General features: G+C 41.4%; 1 protein-coding gene across 1 annotated transcript in view; it reads right to left on the minus strand.

Annotated features, from left to right (window-relative positions):
- LOC115109350 (cadherin-13-like) overlaps positions 1-21851 on the minus strand; it is a 635591-nt gene extending 613740 nt beyond the window's left edge. Inside the window, exon 1 of the mRNA XM_029634155.2 lies at positions 21690-21851. Within this exon, the coding sequence (XP_029490015.1) occupies positions 21690-21734 (45 nt within the window). The 5' untranslated portion in view covers positions 21735-21851. The remainder of the gene's footprint in view (positions 1-21689) is intronic.
- Between the last annotated feature and the right edge of the window lie 4366 nt (positions 21852-26217).

Raw genomic sequence — 26217 nt, forward strand, 5'->3', positions numbered from 1 at the left:
CATTTTAAAAATCTGACTTGTTGCCTGGATTCACAACGAGTGTAGCTTTAATTTGATACCCTGCATGTGTATTTTAATGAACTTTTGAGTTTTAACTAATACTATTAGCATTTAGCGTAGCGCATTTGCATTTCCAGAGCTCTAGTTGGGACGCAAGCGTCCCAGGTAGAGGTAAGAGGTTAAACATTTGGATAATAAAGCATTTAAGGGGATCCTATGTTATGCTTGAAAGTGTACAAAGTAGGATTAGCTTGCACGAGATGCTAAAGCTAACAAAGGGAGAGCAAACATTTTGTTTTTCCTGTGTCACATTGAAATTCCTCTGTCTTGGGCGACGGAAGTTCTGACCTCTGTACTTTCGTTTGATTTCAGCTTTCTGATATCAGTGACCCCTGGGGGTGAAGAATCGCCCGTCTTTTACCTTCTAATTATTTATGTGACACCCAACGTGTATCACGTTTATTACAAGTGGTACCTTATGATATCCAGCCAATCTCGATGTCTCGTTCAATTTAACTAAGAGCTTTTGATTGTCCCATGATGTCAAGCAAAGAGGCACTGAGTTTGAAGGTAGGCCTTGAAATACATTCACAGATACAACTCCAATTGACTCAAATGATGTCAATTAGCCTATCAGATGCTTCTAAAGCCATGACATAATTTTCTGGAATTTTCCAAGCTGTTTAAAGGCACCGTCAGCTTAGTGTATGTAAACTTGTGACCCACTGGAATTGTGATACAGTGAATTATAAGTTAAATAATCTGTCTAAACAATTGTTGAAAAAATGACTTGTATCATTCACAAAGTAGATGTCCTAACCAACTTGCCAAAACTATAGTTTGTTAACAAGACAATGCCTCCAACCTAAGTGTATGTAAACTTCCGACTTCAACTGTAACTCTTAAGATATTTTAATATCTGATCAATTAGTCTTCTATAAATTAATTTATTATTAATTATTATTATTATTATTCAACTCACATCAGTCTCATTCCAAACATCTTAAATTGTTGGTTATCTGCACGAACCCAGCCTAAACCATGAATCATTTAAACACCAATTGGCTTAATCATTTATTTACTAACTAAATAATCACAGAAATGCATAAACAACCATACAGTAGATATTGGTTACTTACAATGATAGGGAAGATTCCCCAGTGGGCTAAGCAAAAACAGTTTGGTTATAACACGATAGATTCAGAGAAGAAACAGGGTTTTGGAAGGAAGGCTGAGGAACATTGGTCTTTATCGGACCTGGGAAGCTATTCTCACATAAATACATATGCCACTAATGATCACTCATTCGGAAAAGCAATGCATTGTATTTACATGAAGCTGGTTATGTGAGGCTATGGTTTGTCCTGTCCTTTTGTGGAATCTTCTGGGTCGTCGTGTGATCACGTGGTCTGAGAAGTTAATCTCAATCTGGAGATTTGTCTACGTCGCTCAGTGTTCTCGTACTATATTTGCTACCTTTTCAGTGCAGTCTGTTAAGCTGTCATCTAGGACTCACTTCTCCTTGAGTGATCAATAGTTCAGAATTCATACTATTTCACGTGTAGCGCAAGCTCTCACGTTTCCTGGCCTGTAGGGTTGAAGTCCTCCCGTTATTTGGAATTTAGGTGACTTTGGGTCATGGGGGCTTTTATAAAAATTTAGAAAAGGGGTTGGTTCATAATTTCCAACCAATGCCTATTCACTTGGGCGTGACTACTGACTTAGTTAAACTTTATAGGGAGGATGATTTTCTAATTTTAAAAGTTCACATCACATCATTTCACAAATAGTTTCATCTTTACTCATTCATTTTATACAAGAATTAGATGCAAACCTCATAACTGAGGCACCTGTATAGTTAGGGTAATGTGGCTGTATTGTCTTTCATGAGGTCACAAACATGAAACAAAACGGACCGGGTCGTATCTGCCTTCTCCACCGACCGTTTACACATTCTCCAAAATATGAACATTGTTCAATTCTCAAATTCGGGGATGTAGTAGAATTTGGCGAGAGTTCCTTTGTTCTACTGTGAAACTCTCACTCTCTCCACTACATGGTCAGGGAGAGTCTCTTTACGGAATTTATGATGTGGGGGTTAAGTTGTAAAACTGCCCCCCCTCCTAACATGACATTACCATGTTTATTACAGTATGTACTGTCGGCTATTTTTACTTGTCAGACTGCATAGTAGCCTAATAAACAAATGCAGCCGGCTTCGATCTTCAAAAAGCTTTAACATGTTTTGGGGGAATGATCTTTGTGAATCTGTAACTTCCTCTCTCATAGTTATTCACAATTTATTAATGATTATCTGTAATCACGGTTGCAGTGTTCAGAAACGTATTCTATTTTTATTTACAATAAAAGTGACTCCAAAATGACACAATACATTATTTACCATTCATTTCTAGTGGGCACAACGTAATCTGAAACACAACCAAAAACAAACTGCATGAAGCTTGATGACGTCATTGTGTTCTAGGAATATGGGACCAAATACTGAACTTTTGACTAAATGTAATGCACTAAGTGAAGTTGTCCAAATACTTATGACACCGATCAGGAAACATCAATGAAAGTTTAATACCAACATTGTTTATTATGTTGAGCTTTGAGGTCTGCCTGTTTAGATCAGCCTCTCTACTGCACAATAAACACCATGAAATACAAAAACACACACTTATACAAAAAGCACTTAGTTGTGAACAACGCAGATTGAGGATGTATACTCCCAGAAAGGGTTGGAGCAGCAGAATATGTGACTCGTTTCAGGAAACTAGGCATATGCCGTGCATCACTACTTCACATGAGAGGCATTTGAACGTAAACATTTGATTTTTTTATCAAAATGATTTTTTTTGGCAGAAATGCCTTCTGGAACATTTTAACTTTAATATGCCTGAATAACAAACTTGCAAGCCATCTGTAAATGCGAATCTTCTAAAATTACGAGCCGAGTTGTTTTAGCCACGGTAAAAGGCCTTCCCGCCAGCCATAATTGGCTGAGATAATGGATGGGCTGGACATGCCGTGAGATGAGTTCGGATTGGTCTCTCATGTAGCACACTTCTGTCTATAACAAAGGCTTGCTCAGTATGTGTAGGTAATAATTTTTAGTAGGGCTTTCTTGAAAGCTATCACGAATAACTGCAGAAGTGTTGCTCTCCACTTTCTGGAGGACCGAGTTTTTAAATCAGTGGAATGCCCGACGGAAGCAGAGTATGATAGCTAGTAACATTATGAGTTGGGATTATGGTTAATTGTTTATGTAGATAGCTAGCTACATGTCTAAAACAAAGACTCCACTATGCAAGATACGATTTCACTATAACAGTTACACTTTCTGTATCCAGTGCATGTGACGAATAAACCTAGATTTGATTTGATATAGTGTGTTTACCAGAGACGCTAATGTGAATAGTCAACACGACCTGCACCAAAGTCAAATGTTTTTGAAATTTAACTAGGAAAGTCAGTTAAGAACAAATTCTTATGTACTATGACCGCCTACACCGGCCAAATCCAGGTGATGCAATGCCAATTGTACGCCGCCCTATGGGATAAACCACGGTGTCTGTAGTGATGCCTCTAGCACAGAGATGCAGTGCCTTGGACCGCTGAGCCACTCGGGAGCCAAATTAGAATATAACATTTGACCAACGAGACAGTGCCCAAGTAAAAAATTCTCAGGTAGAATGCCCTACATTTATTTCATGACACTCACAACCTGAAGCTTTTTTTTTATTAGCTTGCCATTAACTTATAAATAATGTTGTGTATTATATACCATTTTTTAGTTCTGAGTCTCTACGTTTATCCAATGTAAAAAAAACAATTTCAAATTTTGCTACATAAGACCGAATCAAGCCGGTAGGTGTCAAGGTTGTGAGCTACTGGTGTAGAAGTCAGGTGCAGGAGAGCAGAGAGTTGTGATCAGGCACACACTTTATTAGGCAGAAGCAAACAACAGCCGGACGTAACTGCGTCACACAAACCTCCAGCCAAAAGCGAAAGTGTAAAGCGCGACAAAGTCACGATGAAGAAAAAGAGTTAACAATAAACATACTACGGGTGAAATACGGTACCCGGGAAACACCAGCCTGGCACGTCACACAAAACACGTAACAAATAACAATTCCACACAAAGACATGGGGGGAACATATATGTAGTGTGATTAGGGAATGTAAACCAGGTGTGCGGGGAAACAAGGCAAAACAAATGGAACAATGAAGCGGCGATGGCTAGAAGAACGGTGACGTCGACCGCCGAACGCCGCACGAACAAGGAGAGGAGCCGACTTCGGCGAAAGTTGTGACAGTCAGTCACATACATGTAAGAGAATGTGAACATAGTAAGTCAACCTGGACTCAGGGTTAGACGTAGCATAGTAAAGTTAAATCCGGGATATTCCAATTAATATGATATGTCACGTTTCATATGACATGTATTGATTTTTGGATGTCCATCATTCATGTCGTATGATATGTGTCACGAATTACTAAAGTGGGTGGAATCAGGCGCAGAGAGCAGGTTTCAGTTATTTGTCCGTTTATTCTCCGGCGCACAAACGACGGTCACGCCAACACACAGGGCGAATAAAATACCCAGCCCTAACACAGGACCAAAATAGTCCGGAGAATAAAACACACGAAAAACCACCATATGACAAAAACAATCCCGCACAAAACAAGGGCGGGACAACCTACTATATATAAGGACGCTAATTAAACTAAAATACACACAGGTGAAACTAATAAGACAAAACCAACAGACAAACGAAAAAGGGATCGGTAGTGGCTAGTAGGACGGTGACGACGACCGTCGAGCACCGCCCGAACAGGCAGGGGAGCCAACTTCGGCGGAAGTCGTGACAATATGTTAAGAATTCCAATTTGTTGTTGTTAACGTCAGCTAGGTGGCTAACGTTAGCTGGGTCAGCGTTAGGGGTTAAGATTAGGCTTAAGGTTAGGAGTTAGGTTAAAGGGTTAGGGTTATGGGAAGGGTTAGCTAACATCTAGTAAGTAGTTACAACGTTTCTAATTAGCTAAAATTGGAAAATGCTACCTTTGGGTTGCTAGACATTCGCTTTATACTCCCACCCCTCCAGCCCATCTTACTTTCAATTTTGCCTTAAGTAACCTGTCTTACGTAACCATACCAACCATAACATATCATACTTATTTGAGTGTCCCAGATTTACATTTACTATGTTACGTCTATGAGATCAGGCTGAGTAAATGAGCTGGCACAGGAGGATGCAATAAATGATCAGACAGTGCATGCTAATATAAGCATGTCTGTTGCACACTACACTAGGCCTTTAATGACCATGGCTTCTCTTACTGGGGAGATGACATAGATCAGGGCTGTGACCTACTAGATAACCAGCTCTGGAGCCAATAGAGCATAGACTCCTAATAAAAGTCAGACTACTGAAGCCACTCACATGCTCATTATATGATTCCCAAGTACTGTATTGGTAGCATCAATACTGCATCCTAAGTTAACAGAAGACTCGGTAGATTAGAATACTGTAAACGGATGGGAACATGAAAAATTCAGTAATGACTATGGTGCTGACAGGCAGTTTATTTCCAGTGGTGGTAGACATACAGAAGCTTTTATTTAAGGAACTGGAGTCCTTCCTACTTAAGGCTCAGAGATTAGTGAGTCATAATGCTGGCCAGCCTTGTGTTGTGTGAGTCTGACCATGCGATGTTATGAAGATTAACATTCATTTTGATTGGCACTTGGCTCTCTGTTTGCTTGTGTTTAATAGTCTGGGCAGTCTGTGTGACATTTACATTAGGAAATCATTGAGTGAATGATGAACAGAATATTTCCTCCAGATCAACGCCTTTCTACTCTTCTGATCGCACCACATTATCTCACATCCATTCAGCTCTCACACAATTGGATAAACATTCAGTATTACCACAAACATCAACAGACTTTAAACACACACCCACATGTGTTGCCATTGGGAATGTGGATGTGTATGTGGTTATTTGTGTGTGTGGGTTTGCATGTGTGAAGATATGTAGGTGTGTGTGTGTTGTGTTCTGCGTGTGTAGAAGCAGTTTTGAGAGAGGCCGGACAGCCCCCTCAGTGCGAGAGAACACATTGATAACCAGCCACCCGGTGTGGATCAAGTGCAGCATAAAAAAAACAACCAGTCCACCGTGTGGGTCCACCGCAGCGGAAAATTGTGTCCACCAAAGCGTGCAGGGTGGGGAGAAATGACAGCCAAGACATGAAATCCTAATGAAAATCAAATCCAGTCTGGTGGCTCCAGAGACAAATCTAGAATGCTCACTAAAACTCCCCACAGATAGAAGTGGTGAAAACCAGATAATGGCATGTGATTGAAGGTAAATGTATAACGAGCGTGCATGTGTGATTGAATGTGTGTTTGCCCTGTGTGTGTGTGTGTGTGTGTGTGTGTGTGTGTGTGTGTGTGTGTGTGTGTGTGTGTGTGTGTGTGTGTGTGTGTGTGTGTGTGTGTGTGTGTGTGTGTGTGTGTGTGAATTTCTGTGTGCAGTCTTCTGTGCATTGGGAGGGAAGGAGTGTTAAGTGAAGAGTCAACCTGTATCATTAAAATGTTACTGAAATACCTTTTCCTCCCTCTTCCATGTCTCCCGCACACCCTAAGCACAGAGCATCCAGCACAGGCAGATGCTCCAGCAGTCTCGCTGGACCGACCTGCCTCACCTCACCTAGCAGCTTCAGAGCAACGGTCAGAGCAGAGCCTCGGAGCAGAGCCTCGGAGCAGGGCCTGGGCTACTGCAGTTTAATTAAAGACCCCCTCACCTTAGAGAGGCACATATAGGACAGCAGGATAATTACTGCCTGGCTTCACCCAGGATAGACACACAGCCTACAACAACAGGAAATGAACCAAACTGCCAAACGTCTGCTAATTTCTTCCACCGATGCGGGTTGTTTCATAGCTAGTTTCCCAAGAACTTGTGTCATTTGAGAAGTATTTGTTTTTTACAGGCTGTGGTTAGAAATATTACCAGTTGTCCTTGTTTCCTCAATTCCTCTCAAAACTCATTGGAGGAGAATAGATAGACCCTGGATCCTCTCCACCAATGCAATTTGAAAGGAACTGCAGAACAATGGACGGAGGAAGCAAGGATTTGACAAGTAACGATTACAGAAACAGTCTGTGTATTGTCGGTGACTAGGTAAAACTGATGCTCTACCTCAGAGAAGAAACTCTGACTTTTGTACTTCCTGTGTATCCGCCGGGGCATGCTGGTCACTGCACAGGGAGCGACCAGCAGTGGGTCCCATGCTGGCTCCAGTGACAGACAGGGGGTTGATGGAAGTGCCTTACTCAACACATGACAGAGCTGTAATCAGACAGGTCTAAATCTTCTCAACGCTCGCCCATCCATCACGCTCCCTGTAGAACAATAGCTTCCAGTCCCCCCAAAAGTAGCTACGCAAGCCCGCTTAATGACTAACACGTTTTGGGATTTCTTTAAACCAACCACCATTGACTTAATAATAGGTTCTTTATTGGAACATTCAACAGAGTGTTCTTCTAAAAATATATGTATTTTCTTTGAAGTGTACTGTACACATAGACAACTGAAATTTTTCTTTTTTTATGTGTCCAAAGGACAGGCAGCTCCCAATTTCTAATTTCCTATGTTCCTATCAAATTGACTGTTACAATCTTCACGGGATTTGTCGCTCATGTCTGATGATATGTAATTACAGTAGGATGCTATATGATGGATGTGCTGCTACACATCAAACACTGTATGGGTTACAAAATAAAGTACATGGTGGATGATGACTATGGAATGGAAAAGGAAATTGGCAATAACATCCTGTCTATTTCGCCATCATTTCAGACTGCATTATACAATGAAATGCCTCCACTCAGTCACGATACACAACCAAACCATTAAAAAAGGACAATAATTGCATCTAAAGGAATTCAATTGAACTCCCAGCCCCATGTCAAAGGCAGACTAAAGCTCTGGCCGTGTCCTATCCCCATACTTGCTAAATAGCAAGCTGTTTGAGTTTGCGAAAAAATATGGTCTAATAATATGTGAATTTTTGTAAATCGAGTGTGCCAGGATGTTGTACTAATTTTGGCTTTTCATCTAGTAGAATTTGCTGCAGCCTTTCTGAATTTCACAGCCACAATGCATTGGAAGATGGAGGCTGTGAGTTCTGATAGCTAGATCTCTTCAAGTAAACAACTTGGAAGATGGCGAATAGTGAAGCTTCTGCAGAGGTGTTCAAATGTAAGTCATTTTTGTTCTGCTTAAAATGACCATAATTATTTAATTGTAATGTTACATCTTTGAAAACAGATCTGCGGCCTACTGCCTGCCGTGTCTTCAGCTAGCTATGTGCTTTAGAAGGCCGAGAAGTTGTAACTGTTCAAACAGTAACGTTAGCTACAGGGTTAATTGCTTGCTGTTGAGAGATTTTTTCATTTAACAATGGCCTAGTTAGCTAGCTAGATGTTGTAAATACTTGTGTTCAAACTTTTCCAGGGTCTGATGACTATACAAGGCATTTAATTCAGTGGCAAACATGGCAGGAGAAATGCAGCTAAAAAAGGTTTTGTCATGTGGCCGTTGTTAGCTCTCTTGCTACTGCACTATGAACTGCCACTAGCTATACGTTAAGAACATGGTAGCCTAGCTACATTCCTATTATCCACAGTGGTGCTCAACCTCACACTTATCTTTTCTTCTATTTCTCCTGATTTGACACTTCAGTTTATTTGTGTTGAGCTGATTGTAATGTTCATGCTACGTAATATTAGTTTCTACCTGAACGATTACAGCCTGAATGGGTCTAGGTAGGTTCATTGCACATAACATGTTATGGTGAAAGTAATGATAAGCTGCTCTTGTTACTGTTTCACCTTGCCACTCCAATTTGATCAAGTATGTGGCAGTCTAGACTTCTGTAGAAAGTACTCACAACAATAACTTTGATAATGTTTTGGTTAATGTTGTATTTCATCTTATGTCTTTTCAGGATCTAGGTGAAGGAGTGTGAGTTGGAGGGGCAGTTGTCACGTGCATGGGTGAAAAACAACTGGTAGAAACAAAAGCAAAAATACACGGTACGCTACTGTATGTTATCTTTACATGTATTGCTGTATTTGGCTAATAAAGTTTCCCTTTCTCTGTCAGCAACAACAGATATACAGTCGTGACCAAAGGCTTTAAGAATGACACAAATATTAATTTCCACAAAGTTTGGTGCTTCAGTGTCTTTAGATATTTTTGTCAGATGTTACTATGGAATTCTGAAGTATAATTACAAGCATTTCATAAGTGTCAAAAGCTTTTATTGACAATTACATGAAGTTGATGCAGAGTCAATATTTGCAGTGTTGACTCTTTTTTCTCAATGGGATTAAGGTCTGGGGATTTTCCTGGCATGGACCCAAAATATTGATGTTTTCTTCCCCGAGCCGTTTAGCTATCACTTTTGCCTTATGACAAGTTGCTCCATCATGCTGGAAAAGGCATTGTTCGTCACCAAACTGTTCCTGGATGGTTGGGAGAAGTTGCTCTTGGAGGATGTGTTGGTACCATTATTTATTCATGGCTGTGTTCTTGGGCAAAATTGTGAGTGAGCCCACTCCCTTGGCTGAGAAGCAACCCCACACATGGATGGTCTCAGGATGCTTTACTGTTGACATGATACAGGACTGATGGTAGCGCTCACCTTGTCTTCTCCGGACAAGCTTTTTTTCCGGATGCCCCAAACAATCGGAAAGGGGATTCAGAGAAAACAACTTTACCCCAGTCCTCAGCAGTTCAATCCCTGTACCTTTTGCAGAATATCAGTCTGTCCCTGATGTTCTTCCTGGAGAGAAGTGGCTTCTTTGCTGCTGTTCTTGACAGCAGGCCATCCTCCAAAAGTCTTTGCCTCACTGTGCGTGCAGATGCACTCACACCTGCCTGCTGCCATTCCTGAGCATGCTCTGTACTGGTGGTGCCCCGATCCCGCAGCTGAATCAACTTTAGGAGAGAGTCCTGGGCGCCCTGAAGCCTTCTTCATAACAATTGAACCGCTCGATGATCCGATAAATATTTGATTTAGGTGCAATCTTACTGGCAGCAATATCCTTGCCTGTGAAGCCCTTTTTGTGCAAAGCAATGATGACGGCACATGTTTCCTTGCAGGGAACCATGATTGAAAGAGGAAGAACAATGATTCCAAGCACCACCCTCCTTTTGAAGCTTCCAGTCTGTTATTCGACTCAATCAGCATGACAGAGTGATCTCCAGCCTTGTCCTCGTCAACACTCACACTTTTGTTAACGAGAGAATCACCGACATGAAGTCAGCTGGTCCTTTTGTGGGAGGGCTGAAATGCAGTGGAAATGTTTTGGGGGGATTCAGTTCCTTTGCATGGCAAACTTTGAAATTAATCTGATCACTCTTCATAACATTCTGGAGTATGTGCAAATTGACATCATACAAACAGAGGCAGCAGACTTTGTGAATATTAATATTTGTGTCATTCTCAAAACTTTTGGCCACGACTATAGTGCCTCCAGAAAGTATTCACACCCCTGGACTTATTCCACATTTTGTTGTGTTAGAGCCTGATTTCAAAATGGATTCAATTGTGTTTTTTCCCACCCATTTACACACAATACCCCATAATGACAAAGTGAAACATGTTTTAACCCTAACCTGAACCCTAACCCCTAACCCTAACCCACATAATTATTGAAAATGAAATACAGAAATATCTAATTTACATAAGTATACACACCTTTGAGTCAGTAGATGTTAGAATCACCTTTGTCAGTGATTATAGCTGTGAGTATTTCTGGGTAAGTCTCAGAGCTTTACACACCCGTATTGTACAAACAAATATTGTTGATCGTTGCTAGACAGACAGCCTTTTTCAAGTCTTGCCATAGATTTTCAAGACGATTTAAGTCAAAACTGTAACTAGCCCACCCAGGAACTTTCTTGGTAAGCAACTCCTTGGTAAGCAATGTCGTCTTGGTAAGTTTGGTAAGCAACTCCAGTGTATACTTGGCCTTGTGTTTTAGGTTACTGATCTAGTCCTTGCCGATGACAAGCTTACGCATAACATGATGCAGCCACCAATATGCTTGGAAATATGAAGGGTGATGCTCAGTAATGTGTTGTGTTGGATTTGCCACAAACATAACGCTTTGTATTCAGGACGTAAAGTTAATTTCTTTGCCATATTTTTTGCACCTTCACTTTAGTGTCTTGTTGCAAACAGGATGCATGTTTTGGAATGTTTTTATTCTGTACAGGCTCATTTATTTTCACTCTGTCATTTAGGTTAGTATTGTGGAGTAACTAGAATGTTGTTGATCCATCCTAAGTTTCTCCTTTCACAGCCATTAAACTCTGCAACTGTTTTAAAGTCACCATTGACCTCATGGAGAAATCCCTGAGCGGTGTCCGTCCTTTCGAGCAATTGAGTTAGGAAGAATGCCTGTAACTTTGCAGTAACTGGGTGTATTGATACACCATTCAACATGTAATTACCATGCTTCACCATGCTCAAAGGGATATTTCATGTCTGCTTTTTTAATCTACCAATCAGTGTCCAACTTTTGGTGGCATTGGAAAACATCCCTGGTCTTTGTGGTTGAATCTGTATTTGAAATTCACTGCTCGACTGAGTAACATTACAGATAATAGTATGTGTGGGGTACAGAGATGAGGTAGTCATTCAAAAATCATGAAAGACTATTATTGCACACAGAGTGAGTCCATGCAACTTATTATGTGAGTTGTTAAGCAAAGGGGTTGAATACTTATCACGGGCGCAACTTTGGTTTTAGAAGTGGGGGGGACATAACATTTTAATATTTTAAATGTATCCAGTCGTATAAACACTGAAAACAGACTACCTGACCACTCAGAGGAGTGCAATTTCAGAATGTGTGGGGGGCAGGCCCCCGTCCCCGGTCCCCATCCCCAGTGAAAGCTGTGCCCCTGACTTATTGACATTTCAGCTTTTAATTTATTCATTTGTTAACATTTCTAAAAACATGATTCCTCATTGACATCATGGTGTATTGTGTGTAGTCCAGTGTGTAGTCCAGTAAAACAACAACATTTTGAAGAAGTCAAGGGGTTTGAATACTTTCTGAAGGTACTGTACATTTTAGAAATGTGAAACTATTCCAGAGAAATGCAATTGGCATACTACCTTTTACAGGCCTTTACATGTAGTACATGTATGTTTGATGCTCAAAGCTATGCTTTTCTATATTTTTCAGGAGTTGAAAGCTCTCTGCACCAGAGTCAGTACGGAGGGAGGGGAGGCCACAACCGCATACTGGAAATGGTATGCGGTGATAGATGAGGTGCTGCAGGGTATGCCACTCCATCACCCCACCGGTCATCATCTCCTCCTCTCCCTCCCAGAAGGGTCCAGATGTGGTGGCGGGAGAAGGATGTGACTGCCAGGGAGACACGCCTTTTGGCTATTTTATAGGCCATGATTAAGAAGTCATTTTATGTATTTTATTTATAGCTATTCAGTTATTCATTTTCTACTGTTTTTGGTGAAATCCTTTTTAAAACCCAAAGTGGATTTCTGTTTTCATTAAAAGTATTTATTGTTTGTAATAAAAACATATATTTGATACCGGTACATCTACTGTTGTGTTTTACTTTCAACATTTCAACATAAAAAAATGCACTCGCACATTTGAGCATCTTGTTGCAGGTGCATGGTAACAATTAGATCATTTGAAAGTAAAAATAAACCTGCACACTGCTTTTGCTAATATTAATTTGACTGAAACTTGAGTGTCAACATCTTTGGTATAATAATTGATTACATGAAAAGCGAAAAACAAACAAGCTATACATAATGTGTAGCCTAGCTATAGTTGTCGAGGTCAACCAATAGAGGACAAGTCTGAGTCCATGCATCCTCCAAAGATGGAGAAGGACAGTTCATGTGGCTTGAACAGAGGAAGGTGGTCAGAGATATGGTTGATGAAGATGAAGTCTGGTGACGATCTCCCCAAATACAGGTGTGCCAAGCTTGTAGCGTCATACCCAAGAAGACTCGAGGCTGTAATCGCTGCCAAAAATGCTTCAACAAAGTACTGAGTAAAGGGTCTGAATACTTATGTAAATGTGATATTTTAGTTTTTTCAAAAACCTGTTTTCGTCTTTGTCATTATGGGGTATTGTGTGTAGATTGACGAGGAAACAAATTAATTTAATCAATTTTAGAATAAGGCTGTAACTTAACAAAATGTGGAAAAGGGGAAGGGGTCTGAATACTGTCCAAATGCACTGTATATCGCTCCGCTAATACAGCACTAAATGCCCAGTGAATGTATCTTTTTATTACATGTTATTTGTTTAAACATTTTTAAGAGGGTGGTGCAGTACCCTACTTTCCGGGGATATGGTAGTAGGCAAGCCAGATTTCGGACACGGCCACTGGCTCCCTCATTCCACCACATGCTCACATCAAAATCAAAAAAAGGGGAAAGCTATTCCAATTGCCTGCAAGTGGCCTCCTCGGTCATCAATATAGTGCTTTGTGTACGCTACTTCCTAGTCCTCTGACGGCAACTCACTTCTTCTAACGGCCAAGGTAATCTCCAATCTGCTGTAGGATATCTGGCACCATGTCGCCATCTAGGAGACCAGGGGAGGTACGGCGGATGTCAGGGTGAATGCAGGCTGTGATTGATTCCCTCTCCCACAGATGTGACATTTTGTTCCGACCATCTGATATGGATCACAAGGAATGAAAGGCAACAGGCGGACCAGCGAACAGAGCGAGGGGGAAGAGCTTGAGACAGAGGTGAAACAAGTCCAACACTCTCTGGCCTCTCATGTCTGCACTGGTTACCACCCTCTCTCCGAGCTGGAAGGGTGGCGGGGAAAGGGCATAATGGGCTACTTTCAAAACAAGCATTCCCTTTGGCTTGTAACGAGACTGTTGTAATGCTCAGCCACATTGAAATGACACAGAGTTCATCCCATCAGAGACGCACTGGACAGAATCAATAAAATCACAGGCACAAGGGCAGAGAGATAGAGGAATTGAGAAGTGAAGAGGTATGTAAAACGTTAGCTCACGTGAAAGTTCAGCAATCAGCTGGTGTGTAGGTATGTGTGTGTAGTGGACAGCCATCATGGCCACACACAAACAGCACTCATCATAAATCAGCACTCACACACACACCTCCCCATCCAGAGTGGAGAGCATCTCCTTCTTAAGCACCAAAGCCATCACCATCACCTCATTAGTATTTCACAACCATTTTACTTCAGCAGGGATAGTGCCCTATAAGCAGCTCTACATCATGTATCCTCACTCTCTTCTGTCAGCTGGCTGGTCGGGATAAGGAGATGATGCCTTCGCAGGGTTCAGTAGCTCTCTCACACACACACACACACACACACACACACACACACACACACACACACACACACACACACACACACACACACACACAGCAGTTCTTATTTATACGACGGGATGGAATCATCACAGACGACACTGGAACATAGACTTATAATGAGCACCATCGCTGTCATTAATTCACTCCCCATATACCCAAATACAACTTAAAGTCAGAGAATGATGGACCAGAGAAGAGAGCGAATGGAAAGAGAGATATACAGTCTGGCACTGAGACAGACAAGGCTGCCTGCTAGCAGTGCAGTATGGTCAGCCTCAGACAATCACTGGTTCCCTCTTTCTTTCTTTCTGGCTGCCTGGCTGTTTCTATTTGTACGGAGGATTTGGGAGTACCGGGCTTTGCAGCTCTTCCCCATCAATTACCTGCCTGACAGAAGGATGATCTGCGCATACAAACGAAGAGATGGGGACGTTGCGGAAACAGGACGACGGCAATCGCACTGCCACCTCCTCTCCTCCTGCACGACACGCTGTTATAGTGTGTGTGTGTGTGTGTGTGTGTGTGCTCATGACATCAAGACAGCCAAACACTGTCGGTTAGTCCACAAGTTTCTCATTCTCTCTCTACACTACAGTACCACAGGCACACAAATAAGCCATTATTTAATTTTCCCAAGACAGTAGCCTTTTCAGTTGGCACATTTAATGAACTTATATCCATTGGCATTTTGTATAATTAGGCTACAACGGGCTGATATCAAACCTGGCTCTCTCCTTGTGGGGACATATTTACTCTAATTATCAGTTTCTTGCCCGGGAAAATGGTCCCCTCCTACCTATTGCTTCTTTCCGTCTTAAACCCATGAAAGATAAATTGCTTTGCTCCAGTCAGAGAAAATATGGATGGTTAACTTTCCCCACAAGGTCAAACCCTCCCTGAACAGAGTTAAGACTTGGGTTGACCTTACAGTCCATTAAAGTCAACCGCTAAACCACAGTCATCAAGGGAGAGAGCACTGAAGATCTGCTCACTCCCTGCTTTGCTTAGTCTTACAGAAATGTGTCTGTGTGTGCATGTGTTTTCGTCAGCAGCATCATTTACAGGAAGCTTTTACTCCAGTATGGATGCAGTCAATACCAGCTACAACCAAATACATTTTTAAGAGCACTCTAACATCACAGGGTTGGCTATCTGCATCGATATCCTCCCTTCATTAAGCCACTGGAGAGCAAGACTTTCAACTCCTCCAACAGCTAATATCTCCAAAGGTACTCAACAGTACTAGACAAGCAGCTCATCATAACATGTAGGAGGATACTGGGGTCAAGCCACCTGACCTATGTGTTTATGGCCCAGGGCGGAGTATCGAGAAGCAATGATCCATAAAGACATGATAACAGGCTGTTTTTACGCTCATCTGTAACTCAGTCTCACACACAGCACCAGGGGTGAGAGATACGCATCAGGCACATCTAGCACAGCTCAGAGCTGACATTGGGTGGAGCGCTGCACCCCTCACAAAGAAAGAGAAAGAGCAGAAAGAGAGAGCGAGAGGGAGAGAGTGTGTTTCAGATCGCCATCAGCACTAATGACTGGCTTCCATCATTACTGTCAACATTACTGGCACTGCGTTGGGCTTATTGTGCTCCTTCACCAGACATAATTATCACTAATTCAGGATCTTTAAAATACAAAGCTTCTGTTAGGAGGGATGTGGTCTAGCCTAATCTGTATCCAAAACCTCTCAAAAATGTTCATGTTCAATGCAAAGGTAAGCTAAAGGGTCAAGTGAGGGCATGGCTGGGGATTGTGTGTGGGTGAGGGACAGGTGTGTTTTTACTTTTTGGCTTAGCTAAGCTTGATAAGATCACAATAACAGATATTTTCTACCTTTTTACCTTTGTTTTCTAAATGTGTGAGTTCGTATCTTGAATTTTGGCAGTGTGTTTGTGTGTGTATCAAATCAAAATAGATGTGTCACATGCGCTGAATACAACAGGTGTAGTAGACCTTACAGTGAAATTCTTACTTACATGCCCTTAACCAACAATACAGTTAAGAAAAATAAGTGTTAAGAAAGTAATTACTCAAATAAACTGAAGTAAAAAATAAATGATAATAATAATTAAAGAGCAACAATAAAATAACAGCAGCGAGGCGATACAGGGTGTACCGGTACAGAGTCAATGTGCGGGGGCACAGGTTAGTCGTCTTAATTGAGGTAATATGTAGACTACCGTTCAAAAGTTTGGGGTCATTTAGAAATGTCCTCGTTTTTGAAAGATTTTTTTTTTTTGATGACCATTAAAATAATCAAATTGATCAGAAATACACTGTAGACATTGTTAATATTGTAAATGACTTTTGTAGCTGGAAACAGCAGACTTCTTGGGAATATCTACAAAGGGGGCCATTATCAGCAACCATCACTCCTGTGTTCCAATGGCATGTTGTGTTAGCGAATCCAAGTTTATCATTTTAAAAGGCTAATTGATCATTAGAAAACCATTTTGCAATTATGTTAGCACAGCTGAAAATGGTTGTGCTGATTAAAGAAGCAATAAAACTGGCCTTCTTTAGACTAGTTGAGTATCCGGAGCATCATCATTTGTGAGTTCGACTACAGGCTTAAAATGGACAGAAACAAAGACTTTCTTCTGAAACTCGTCAGTCTATTCTTGTTCTGAGAAATGAAGGCTATTCCATGCGATAAATTGCCAAAAACTGAAGATCTCGTACAACGCTGTGTACTACTACCTTCACAGAACAGCACAAACTGGCGCTAACCAGAAAAGAAAGAGGAGTGGGAGGCCCCGGTGCACAACTGAGCAAGAGGACAAGTACATTAGAGTGTCTAGTTCGAGAAACAGACGCCTCACAAGTCCTCAACTGGCAGCTTCATTAAATAGTACCTGCAAAACACCGGTCTCAACGTCAAAAGTGAAGAGGTGACTAACATCTGCTTCCAACTCCCACCCTCAAACATGTAGATCCCCTGAACGTAAAATTAATTTAAGTTTCCCCGCATTAAAGTCCCCGACCACTAGGAGCGCTACCTCATGATAAGCATGTTCATGTTTGCTTGTGGTTGTATACAGCTCGTTCAGTCTTAGTGCCAGCATCGGTTTGTGGTGGTAAATAGACAGCTATGAAAAATATAGATGAAAAATCTCTTGGTAAATAATGCGGTCTACAGCTTATCATGAGATACTCTTCCTCAGGCGAGCAAAACCTTGAGACTTCCTTAATATTAGATGTGTGTGTGTGTGTGTGTGTGTGTGTGTGTGTGTGTGTGTGTGTGTGTGTGTGTGTGTGTGTGTGTGTGTGTGAACTGGCCAAGGGCAGTGAAGTGTGTGTAGTCCCCATCCCTGCACCTGTTTCTGCAGTAATAAATGGAGTTGACATGCAGCCATGGCTGTGTCCCTTTCTTTTTGCTGGATCAGTGGAGTGAGCTGCAGACAGGGGAGAAGAGGGTCACTGAGGTGGGCACACCTCCTGTCTCTCTGTAATCAGGCACCAAGGTAAAGCGTACTCTCCCATTCCCCCCTGAATGGCCACTTTAACATTCACCTGGACACTATGACCATAAAGGACCATGCCAACACCCCGTCACACTCACACTTCAGGCCGGCTTAGAGGGGATTACAGTAAACTGCCTGCTACTCTGGCCCAGTTACTAATATATGCATATTATTGGTAGATTTGGATAGAAAACACTCTGAAGTTTCTTTCTTAAAAAAAAATTATGTCTGTGAGTACAACAGAACTCATATGGCAGGCAAAAACCTGAGAAAAAATCCAAACAGGATTTTTGTAGTTTTTCAACTCATTGCCTATCGAATATACAGTGTCTATGGGGTCATATTGCACTTCCTAAGGCTTCCACTAGATGTCAACAGTCTTTAGAACCTTGTTTGATGCTTCTACTGTGAGGGAGGGGGGAATGGGAGCTGAATGAGTCAGAGGTCTGCCAGAGTGCCATGAGCTGACCACGCGCGTTCACGTGAGAGTTAGCTTGCATTCCATTGCATTTCTGAAGAGAAAGGAATTCTCTGGTTGGAACATTATTGAAGATTTATGATAAAAGCAGCCTAAAGATTGATTCTATACTTCGTTTGACATGTTTTTACGGACTGTAACGGAACTTTTGGACTTTGTCTGCTCGCGCCTCATGAATTTGGATTACTGGGCTAAACGCACGAACAAAAAGGAGGTATTTGGACATAAATGATGGACGTTATCGAACAAATCAAACATTTATTGTGGAACTGGGATTCCTGGGGGTGCATTCTGATGAAGATCAAAGGTAAGTGAATATTTATAATGCTATTTCTGACTTTGTTGACGCCACAACATGCCAGATATCTGTATAGCTCATTTTGTTGTCTGAGCGCTGTACTCAGATTATTGCATGGTGTGCTTTTTCTGTAAATCTTTTTTTAAATCTGACACAGCGGTTGCATTAAGGAGAAGTGGATCTAAAGTTCCATGCATAACAGTTATCTTTTATCAATGTTTATTATGAATATTTCAGTAAATTGATGTGGCTCTCTGCAAAATCACCGGATGTTTTGGAAGCAAAACATTACTGAAAGTAACGCACCAATGTCAACTGAGATTTTTGGATGTCAATATGAACTTTATTGAAAAAAACATACATGTATTGTGTAACATGGAGTCCTATAAATGTCATCTGATGAAGATCAAAGGTTAGTGATTAATTTGATCTCTATTTCTGCTTTTTGTGACTCCTCTCTTTGGCTGGAAAAATGGCTGTGTTTTTCTGTGATTAGGTGCAGACCTAACATAATCGTTTGGTGTGCTTTCGCTGTAAAGCCTTTTTGAAATCGGACACTGTGGTGGGATTAACAACAAGTTTATCTTTAAAATGGTGTAAAATAATTCTATGTTTGAGGAATTTTAATTATGAGATTTCTGTTGTTTTTAATGAAGCCCTGCACTTTCACTGGCTTTTGTCATATTGATCCATTAACGGGATCTACACTATTTAATTAACACTCTGTTGACCACCAGCTCCATAAACGTCCAGAACAACAAATGTACCTGCTGTGCTCACTGACTCGCAGGTGTACCACTTTCTTTACCTTTATTTTTCCATTTTTATTCAAACCCACCTGCACTGTCCTGAGCCTTTTGGAAATACTTAGACAAGTGCATGAAATAGAATAGGAAAAAAGAAGACTCCAGTTACCCTAGATCACTTCATAGAAAGAGATAGAGAAATAGAATGGAGAGAGAGTCAGAGAGAGAGAAAGAGATGGGGGAGAAAGAGAGCCAAAAAGATAGAGAAATATGGGCACCTGCACCTCCCGGTTGTGCTGTGCTGTACTTATTCTGAATCATCGTTGAGGCTCTCGACTGCTTAGTGTTTCATTTCTAATACAGGGATTTATGGTGAGAGGGAATACACCATCAGCTTATTCTGGAGGCAAACTTGGCGCACTGCCTGAGCTATAAGATAAATAAGAAACGTATATGTTGTGTTGTCCTGGCGTTTGGTAAGCGTTGCTGTAGCGTCAGAGGAGAGTCGGAGGGCGACCTGATTCCCTTGATGAAGCGGGCCAACAGAGCCAGAAAACTGGCAGTAAAAGTATTGGACACAGTCTCACCAGACACAGATTTTTTTCTCTCTCTCTCCTTAGTTTACATGTCGCAGCCAGCCTATTAACTCTATTTTCAATCTAACAATTTATGTTTGTGTCTCCCAGTGTAGCTAGACAATTGCAGTATCAGTGGAAAGAGAACTGTGTACATTTTGCAGCAGTTTCGAGACTATGTTATTAACCTTAGAGTGCTGATGATGTCATACTCTTAGCAAAAGGTGTGTAACAAACATCTTGTCTCATCACACACTAATAACCATGTAATCTATCAACAGCAATACATATGGAAAGTAAAGCTCCCTATCGTGATAAGTACAATTCTGAGGAAAAGCCCGTCATTAATTCGACACCTGCCTCTGCTTGAACCTCGCCCTTTGATGGAGAGAAATAAGAATGCGCAGCAACTGGGAATTCGTGGGAAGGCGCGCACCTTCAATGCAGTTGTTCTTCCACAAGTCTAGTTTACTAGGAACCCAGGTTTAATACAATACCATTGAAGGAGAGGAGATTCAGCAACACTTGGAGGACAATGGAATTAAATGTTTTTTTAAAAAAGCTCCTTGCTAAATGTAGAACCAACGCATTTCGGCTTTCAACAGTTTTTCCAAACACATTCCATTAATAACAACTGTTGAGTGCACGCACACCTTTGTAAAATGTCACCATGTTTCTATTCTATAAAATCAACTGATTCGCGATGACAAGATGTAGCCTAGGCTATGCTTCATATTTTAATTGCGACTTAATTTTCCAATGATGAGCAACGGTTGGCCTACTACTTTGCTGTGTCACTATTCAGCCATATTGCCCTCTACCACTTTAAATAGAGTAAAATGTGACTGAGGGAGGCAGCTCACAGCAGTCACTCCAAGTTATCAGTCGATCCAAATTAATGCCAGATAAGATCGGCAGCGAGCTGTCAAAGAAAGTATAGCCTACATAAGAGGCTGTGTCAAAGGGAAACGGGGAGGGAAATATCTGAAATAAAATGCTTCTAAATTACATTCCTATCTTCCAACACCACCCTTGTTTTTGAAGTTAGAAGCTGACTGTTTTCGGGGATGCTCTGGGAGATCAGTAAGCGCTGATTGCCTTGAGAATCCTCCCCTCACACTGTTCGTTCACCCACATGAACACAGAGCCAAAGAAACGTTCAACTGGGTATCTGAGCGGAATATAGATGTGGCTGTTGACAAGAGTTCGTCCGTGATTTGCACATTGCTCCACACTTTCCCCTGTTCCGCCCATTGGACGCCTATGTGAACGGCATCCGTAAAAAGACTGATTGACCACTGCAGATTAATGTCAAACTCGACACTCTCCCCAAGACTACCAGGTGCCGCAAATGCAACATGTAACACATCATCGACTGCCTCCTAATCATATCTTTCGTTGTATTCAGTTATTAAATCAATGTATGTGTACTGTTCTGAAATTATTAGGCTATATTGGCTTCATTTAGTTTCTCTTTAATTGTAGGTTTCATTCAATCTATAATATCGTAGGCTATAGCCTATCCAATGCAAATAATCATTACCCCTTTGCCGTTCATTAAGTGTGACATGTTAAAGTTCAGAATTTAAATCATTGATAAAGATCATAATTTAAATCATTGATGAACAGCTGCGGGAGAGCGCTGTGCAATGCCACATAACATTTTCCTGCTTACCTGTGAGAGAAGGAACGCAATGAGGATGCCGATGCTCATCTCCATGGTCTCAATTCTGTGGGCATAAAATTCAAAACAAGGTACAGGATTGACCAGCTCTGCTCATAATTCCAGAGTCGAACTGCCAGGGCGAGAGTAAAAGAGCTTGCCGCGAGCTGCCAACTTCCCAAATAGAACTGCAGCCTCTAAACATTGGATAGAGGCGCGGAGACCACAACCAATAGATTTATAGGGGGATTTTTTATATCCACCGGCGTCTGTATGAATCAGAACAATTATAGGGTTCGAATTTTATTATATACAGACAAATGACATGGACTGACTCACATTCATATGTGTTTGAAAAGTGTATTATATATAATTAGTCAGAAATAAACGTTGGATGTAGGCAAACAAATTATTGATCTGTAAATAAAGGGTACTATGTCTGCATATCAGATGAGAAGATGTATGTCTTAATGCAAGATCTGTCATTTAAAATGAAAGAGCGAGAGAACATAGCCTATATCACATAGCCCAATAAAATTAACATAAAATGTGTTGACACATGCAATGTTTCACGAGACTACATTCTTGAAGAAGCACTGGCAGAACCGTACACCTCTCTTTTTCTCATCTCACTATTCTTCATTTGGAAATATGTGGGAGTTTGACAGCCCTTCAGAAGTGGCATTTTATTCCCTCAGTCTGCGTGCCTCGAGCCTCGGGGCATGTTTTTTTGCCAAAGACAAGAGACGTGACCGTTGCATCGAAGGTTGCGTTTGGGTGGAAAATATAGCCTCTAAACGCCTGAGAAACTGATGCTTGCTGTGACCTCACTTTGGTAAATCGAACACATTTTAGTTCAGAAAAATATTGCTTGTTGTGAACACAGAACGTGTTATTTATGGCTAGGGTAGAACAGAAGAATGCTATTTGTTGGATCATATAGATTGGAGAGAGAGAGATCGAGAAGACTTGTTTAAAGACTTGACCATTTTAATTGTTATTCAGGATGATCCAGTTGCTTGCCTAAATCATACTGATACATGACACTTCTGGCATATTGTGCCTAAGAACGTTATATAACATGGAATATGAGTTGAATGGTTGATTTGTTAAAGTACCTGCTTTAACAAAAATCTATGTTAAGATTATGTGCAACATGTGCAACATGACGGCCATGGGTTTGGTTTGAGGAGAGGAAAAAATCCACACCCCTCAGTGAAGGTTATCTTGTGAATACAAAACATTTCCATTTTAGGACCCAAGCTCAGGTGTCTTATATGGCTGCCCATCTCTCCTTCTTAGGTGGTAAAGCTGTCATGAAGTTGATCTTCATGCAAAGTACCCTTCAGACTTCTAATGGCAGACAAATCAATCTGGAGAGGGATGACACCGGGGATGTTCCTAAAGAGAGAGATGAGATGAACTTTGAACCAAGAGAGAATGAAAAAAATAAGTGTTAAAAACTCAGAGCCCCACAGAGACATGCGTTCACAAGGATGCATATTATGACGATGAAGGATTTGTGCTAATATCCATTGTGAGTCGGGAAGGGAAAAGGCCATGCCACCCAACAAAGATAGGTTTCCTGTATTCCTTCTGCTCAGGAAGCAGTCAGATTTCTTTACTCTTCTCTCCGGATGTGAAACATGAGGCTGGGAATAGTTGTGACGGTCAGAGGAATTGCTTTCCAAGACAATGTTGCACAATTCAAATCAAATCAAATCAAATCAAATTGATTTATATAGCCCTTCGTACATCAGCTGATATCTCAAAGTGCTGTACAGAAACCCAGCCTAAAACCCCAAACAGCAAGCAATGCAGGTGTAGAAGCACGGTGGCTAGGAAAAACTCCCTAGAAAGGCCAAAACCTAGGAAGAAACCTAGAGAGGAACCAGGCTATGTGGGGTGGCCAGTCCTCTTCTGGCTGTGCCGGGTGGAGATTATAACAGAACATGGCCAAGATGTTCAAATGTTCATAAATGACCAGCATGGTCGAATAATAATAAGGCAGAACAGTTGAAACTGGAGCAGCAGCACAGTCAGGTGGAAGTTGAAACTGGAGCAGCAGCATGGCCAGGTGGACTGGGGACAGCAAGGAGTCATCATGTCAGGTAGTCCTGGGGCATGGTCCTAGGGTTCAGGTCCTCCGAGAGAGAGAAAGAAAGAGAGAAGGAGAGAATTAGAGAACGCACACTTAGATTCACACAGGACACCGAATAGGACAGGAGAAGTACTCCAGATATAACAAACTGACCCCAGCCCCGACACATAAACTACTGCAGCATAAATACTGGAGGCTGAGACAGGAGGGGTCAGGAGACACTGTGGCCCCATTCGAGGACACCCCCGGACAGGGCCAAACAGGAAGGATATAACCCCACCCACTTTGCCAAAGCACAGCCCCCACACCACTAGAGGGATATCTTCAACCACCAACTTACCATCCTGAGACAAGGCTGAGTATAGCCCACAAAGATCTCCGCCACGGCACAACCCAAGGGGGGCGCCAACCCAGACAGGATGACCACAACAGTGAATCAACCCACTCAGGTGACGCACCCCCTCCAGGGACGGCATGAGAGAGCCCCAGTAAGCCAGTGACTCAGCCCCTGTAATAGGGTTAGAGGCAGAGAATCCCAGTGGAAAGAGGGGAACCGGCCAGGCAGAGACAGCAAGGGCGGTTCGTTGCTCCAGAGTCTTTCCGTTCACCTTCCCACTCCTGGGCCAGACTACACTCAATCATATGACCCACTGAAGAGATGAGTCTTCAGTAAAGACTTAAAGGTTGAGACCGAGTTTGCGTCTCTGACATGGGTAGGCAGACCGTTCCATAAAAATGGAGCTCTATAGGAGAAAGCCCTGCCTCCAGCTGTTATTATTGAGCCATATTTACTTATCTAAAGAATAGGAGGGGAAACGGCACATCAACATGGCTCTGATGGCTCTGTTTCAGGTCCAGAAGTTCTGGTTTTCAATTTCTATAAATGAGGTGAAATAGGAAGTATGGTAATAATGAATGAAATATGACATAATGGTGGATCAGAAGTGAAATTTGAAATAACAACATTTCTGGTGACACATTCTTAAAATACCTTTGATATTTTAGACGTTGAAAATTGAAATTGTTTTGTTAAATGTGAAGACTTCAGTCTGAATTTCATGCTTGAGAGTCTACAAATCAAAAGTGGAACCTTTGCATACTGAAAAGCCATTCGGGGCTTTACTAAATCAACTTGACAGGCTTTACAGATTTCGCCTTCATTAGGCTACTACATGCATCAGTCACTTATTCATTGATTTCTAATGTTGAATAAAAGACTGTAATATTCTAATAGTGAAATTAACTAATATTCTAATAAACTCAATTAATGACTGCAAATCAGGTACATGTCTTCTGTTTTGATGACAAGATTGTCCTTGTTGTGTCCCAAATGTATTACTAATGTGAGTGTCTCTACATACCAAACACTGCAGCTCATGTTTGGTTGAGGACTTTACGGAACTTGGCTTTAAAAACGTCTTATGGCTGCAGGGGCAGTATTGAGTAGCTTGGATGAAAGGTGCCCAGAGGTGCCCAGAGTAAAGGGCCTGCTCCTCAGTCTCAGTTGCTAATATATGCATATTATTATTAGTATTTGATAGAAACTCTGAAGTTTCTAAAACTGTTTGAACTATGTCTGTGAGTATAACAGAACTCCTAAGGCAGGCAAAAACCTGAGAAGAAATCCAAACAGAAAGTGAGAAATCTGAGGTTGGTCGATTTTCAACTCAGGCCCTATTGAATTCACATTGGGATATGAATGAAGTTGCACTTCTTAGGGCTTCCACAAGATGTCAACTGTCTTTAGAAACTTGAATGAGGCTTCTACTGTGTTGTGGGACTGAATAAGAGCTGAATGTGTCAGGTTACTGGCAGAGAGCCATTTCCTGGTCACGCGTATTCCACATGATATCGACTTGCGTTCCTCCTGTAGACACAAAGGAATTCTCCGGTTGGAACTTTATTGAAGATTTATGATAAAAACATCCTAATTATTGATTCTATACTTAGTTTGAACTGTTTCTTCGACCTGTAATATAACTTTTTGAAGTTTTTGTCCGAAGTGTTTGTCCAAACGCACGAGCGTTTGGATATGTGTACCTAACACTAACAAAAGTAGCTACTTGGACATAAATAACGGACATTATCGAACAAATCAAGCATTTATTGTGGAACTGTGATTCCTGGGAGTGCATTCTGATGAAGGTCATCAAAGGTAAGGGAATATTTATCATGTAATTTCTGGTTTCTGTTGACTCCAACATGGCGGCTAATTTGATAAATTTTCTAAGCGCTGTACTCAAATTATTGCATGGTTTCCTTTTCCCTTCATTTAAAAAAAATCTGACACAGCGGTTGCATTAAGGAGAGGTATATCTATAATTCCATGTGTATAACTTGTATTATCATCAACATTTATGATGAGTATATCTGTTGAATCGATGTGGCTATGCAAAATCACTGGATGTTTTTGGAACTAGTGAACGTAACGCGCCAATG

The sequence above is a fragment of the Oncorhynchus nerka genome, linkage group LG25 (assembly GCF_034236695.1).
Source record: "Oncorhynchus nerka isolate Pitt River linkage group LG25, Oner_Uvic_2.0, whole genome shotgun sequence".
Taxonomy (NCBI): domain Eukaryota; kingdom Metazoa; phylum Chordata; class Actinopteri; order Salmoniformes; family Salmonidae; genus Oncorhynchus; species Oncorhynchus nerka.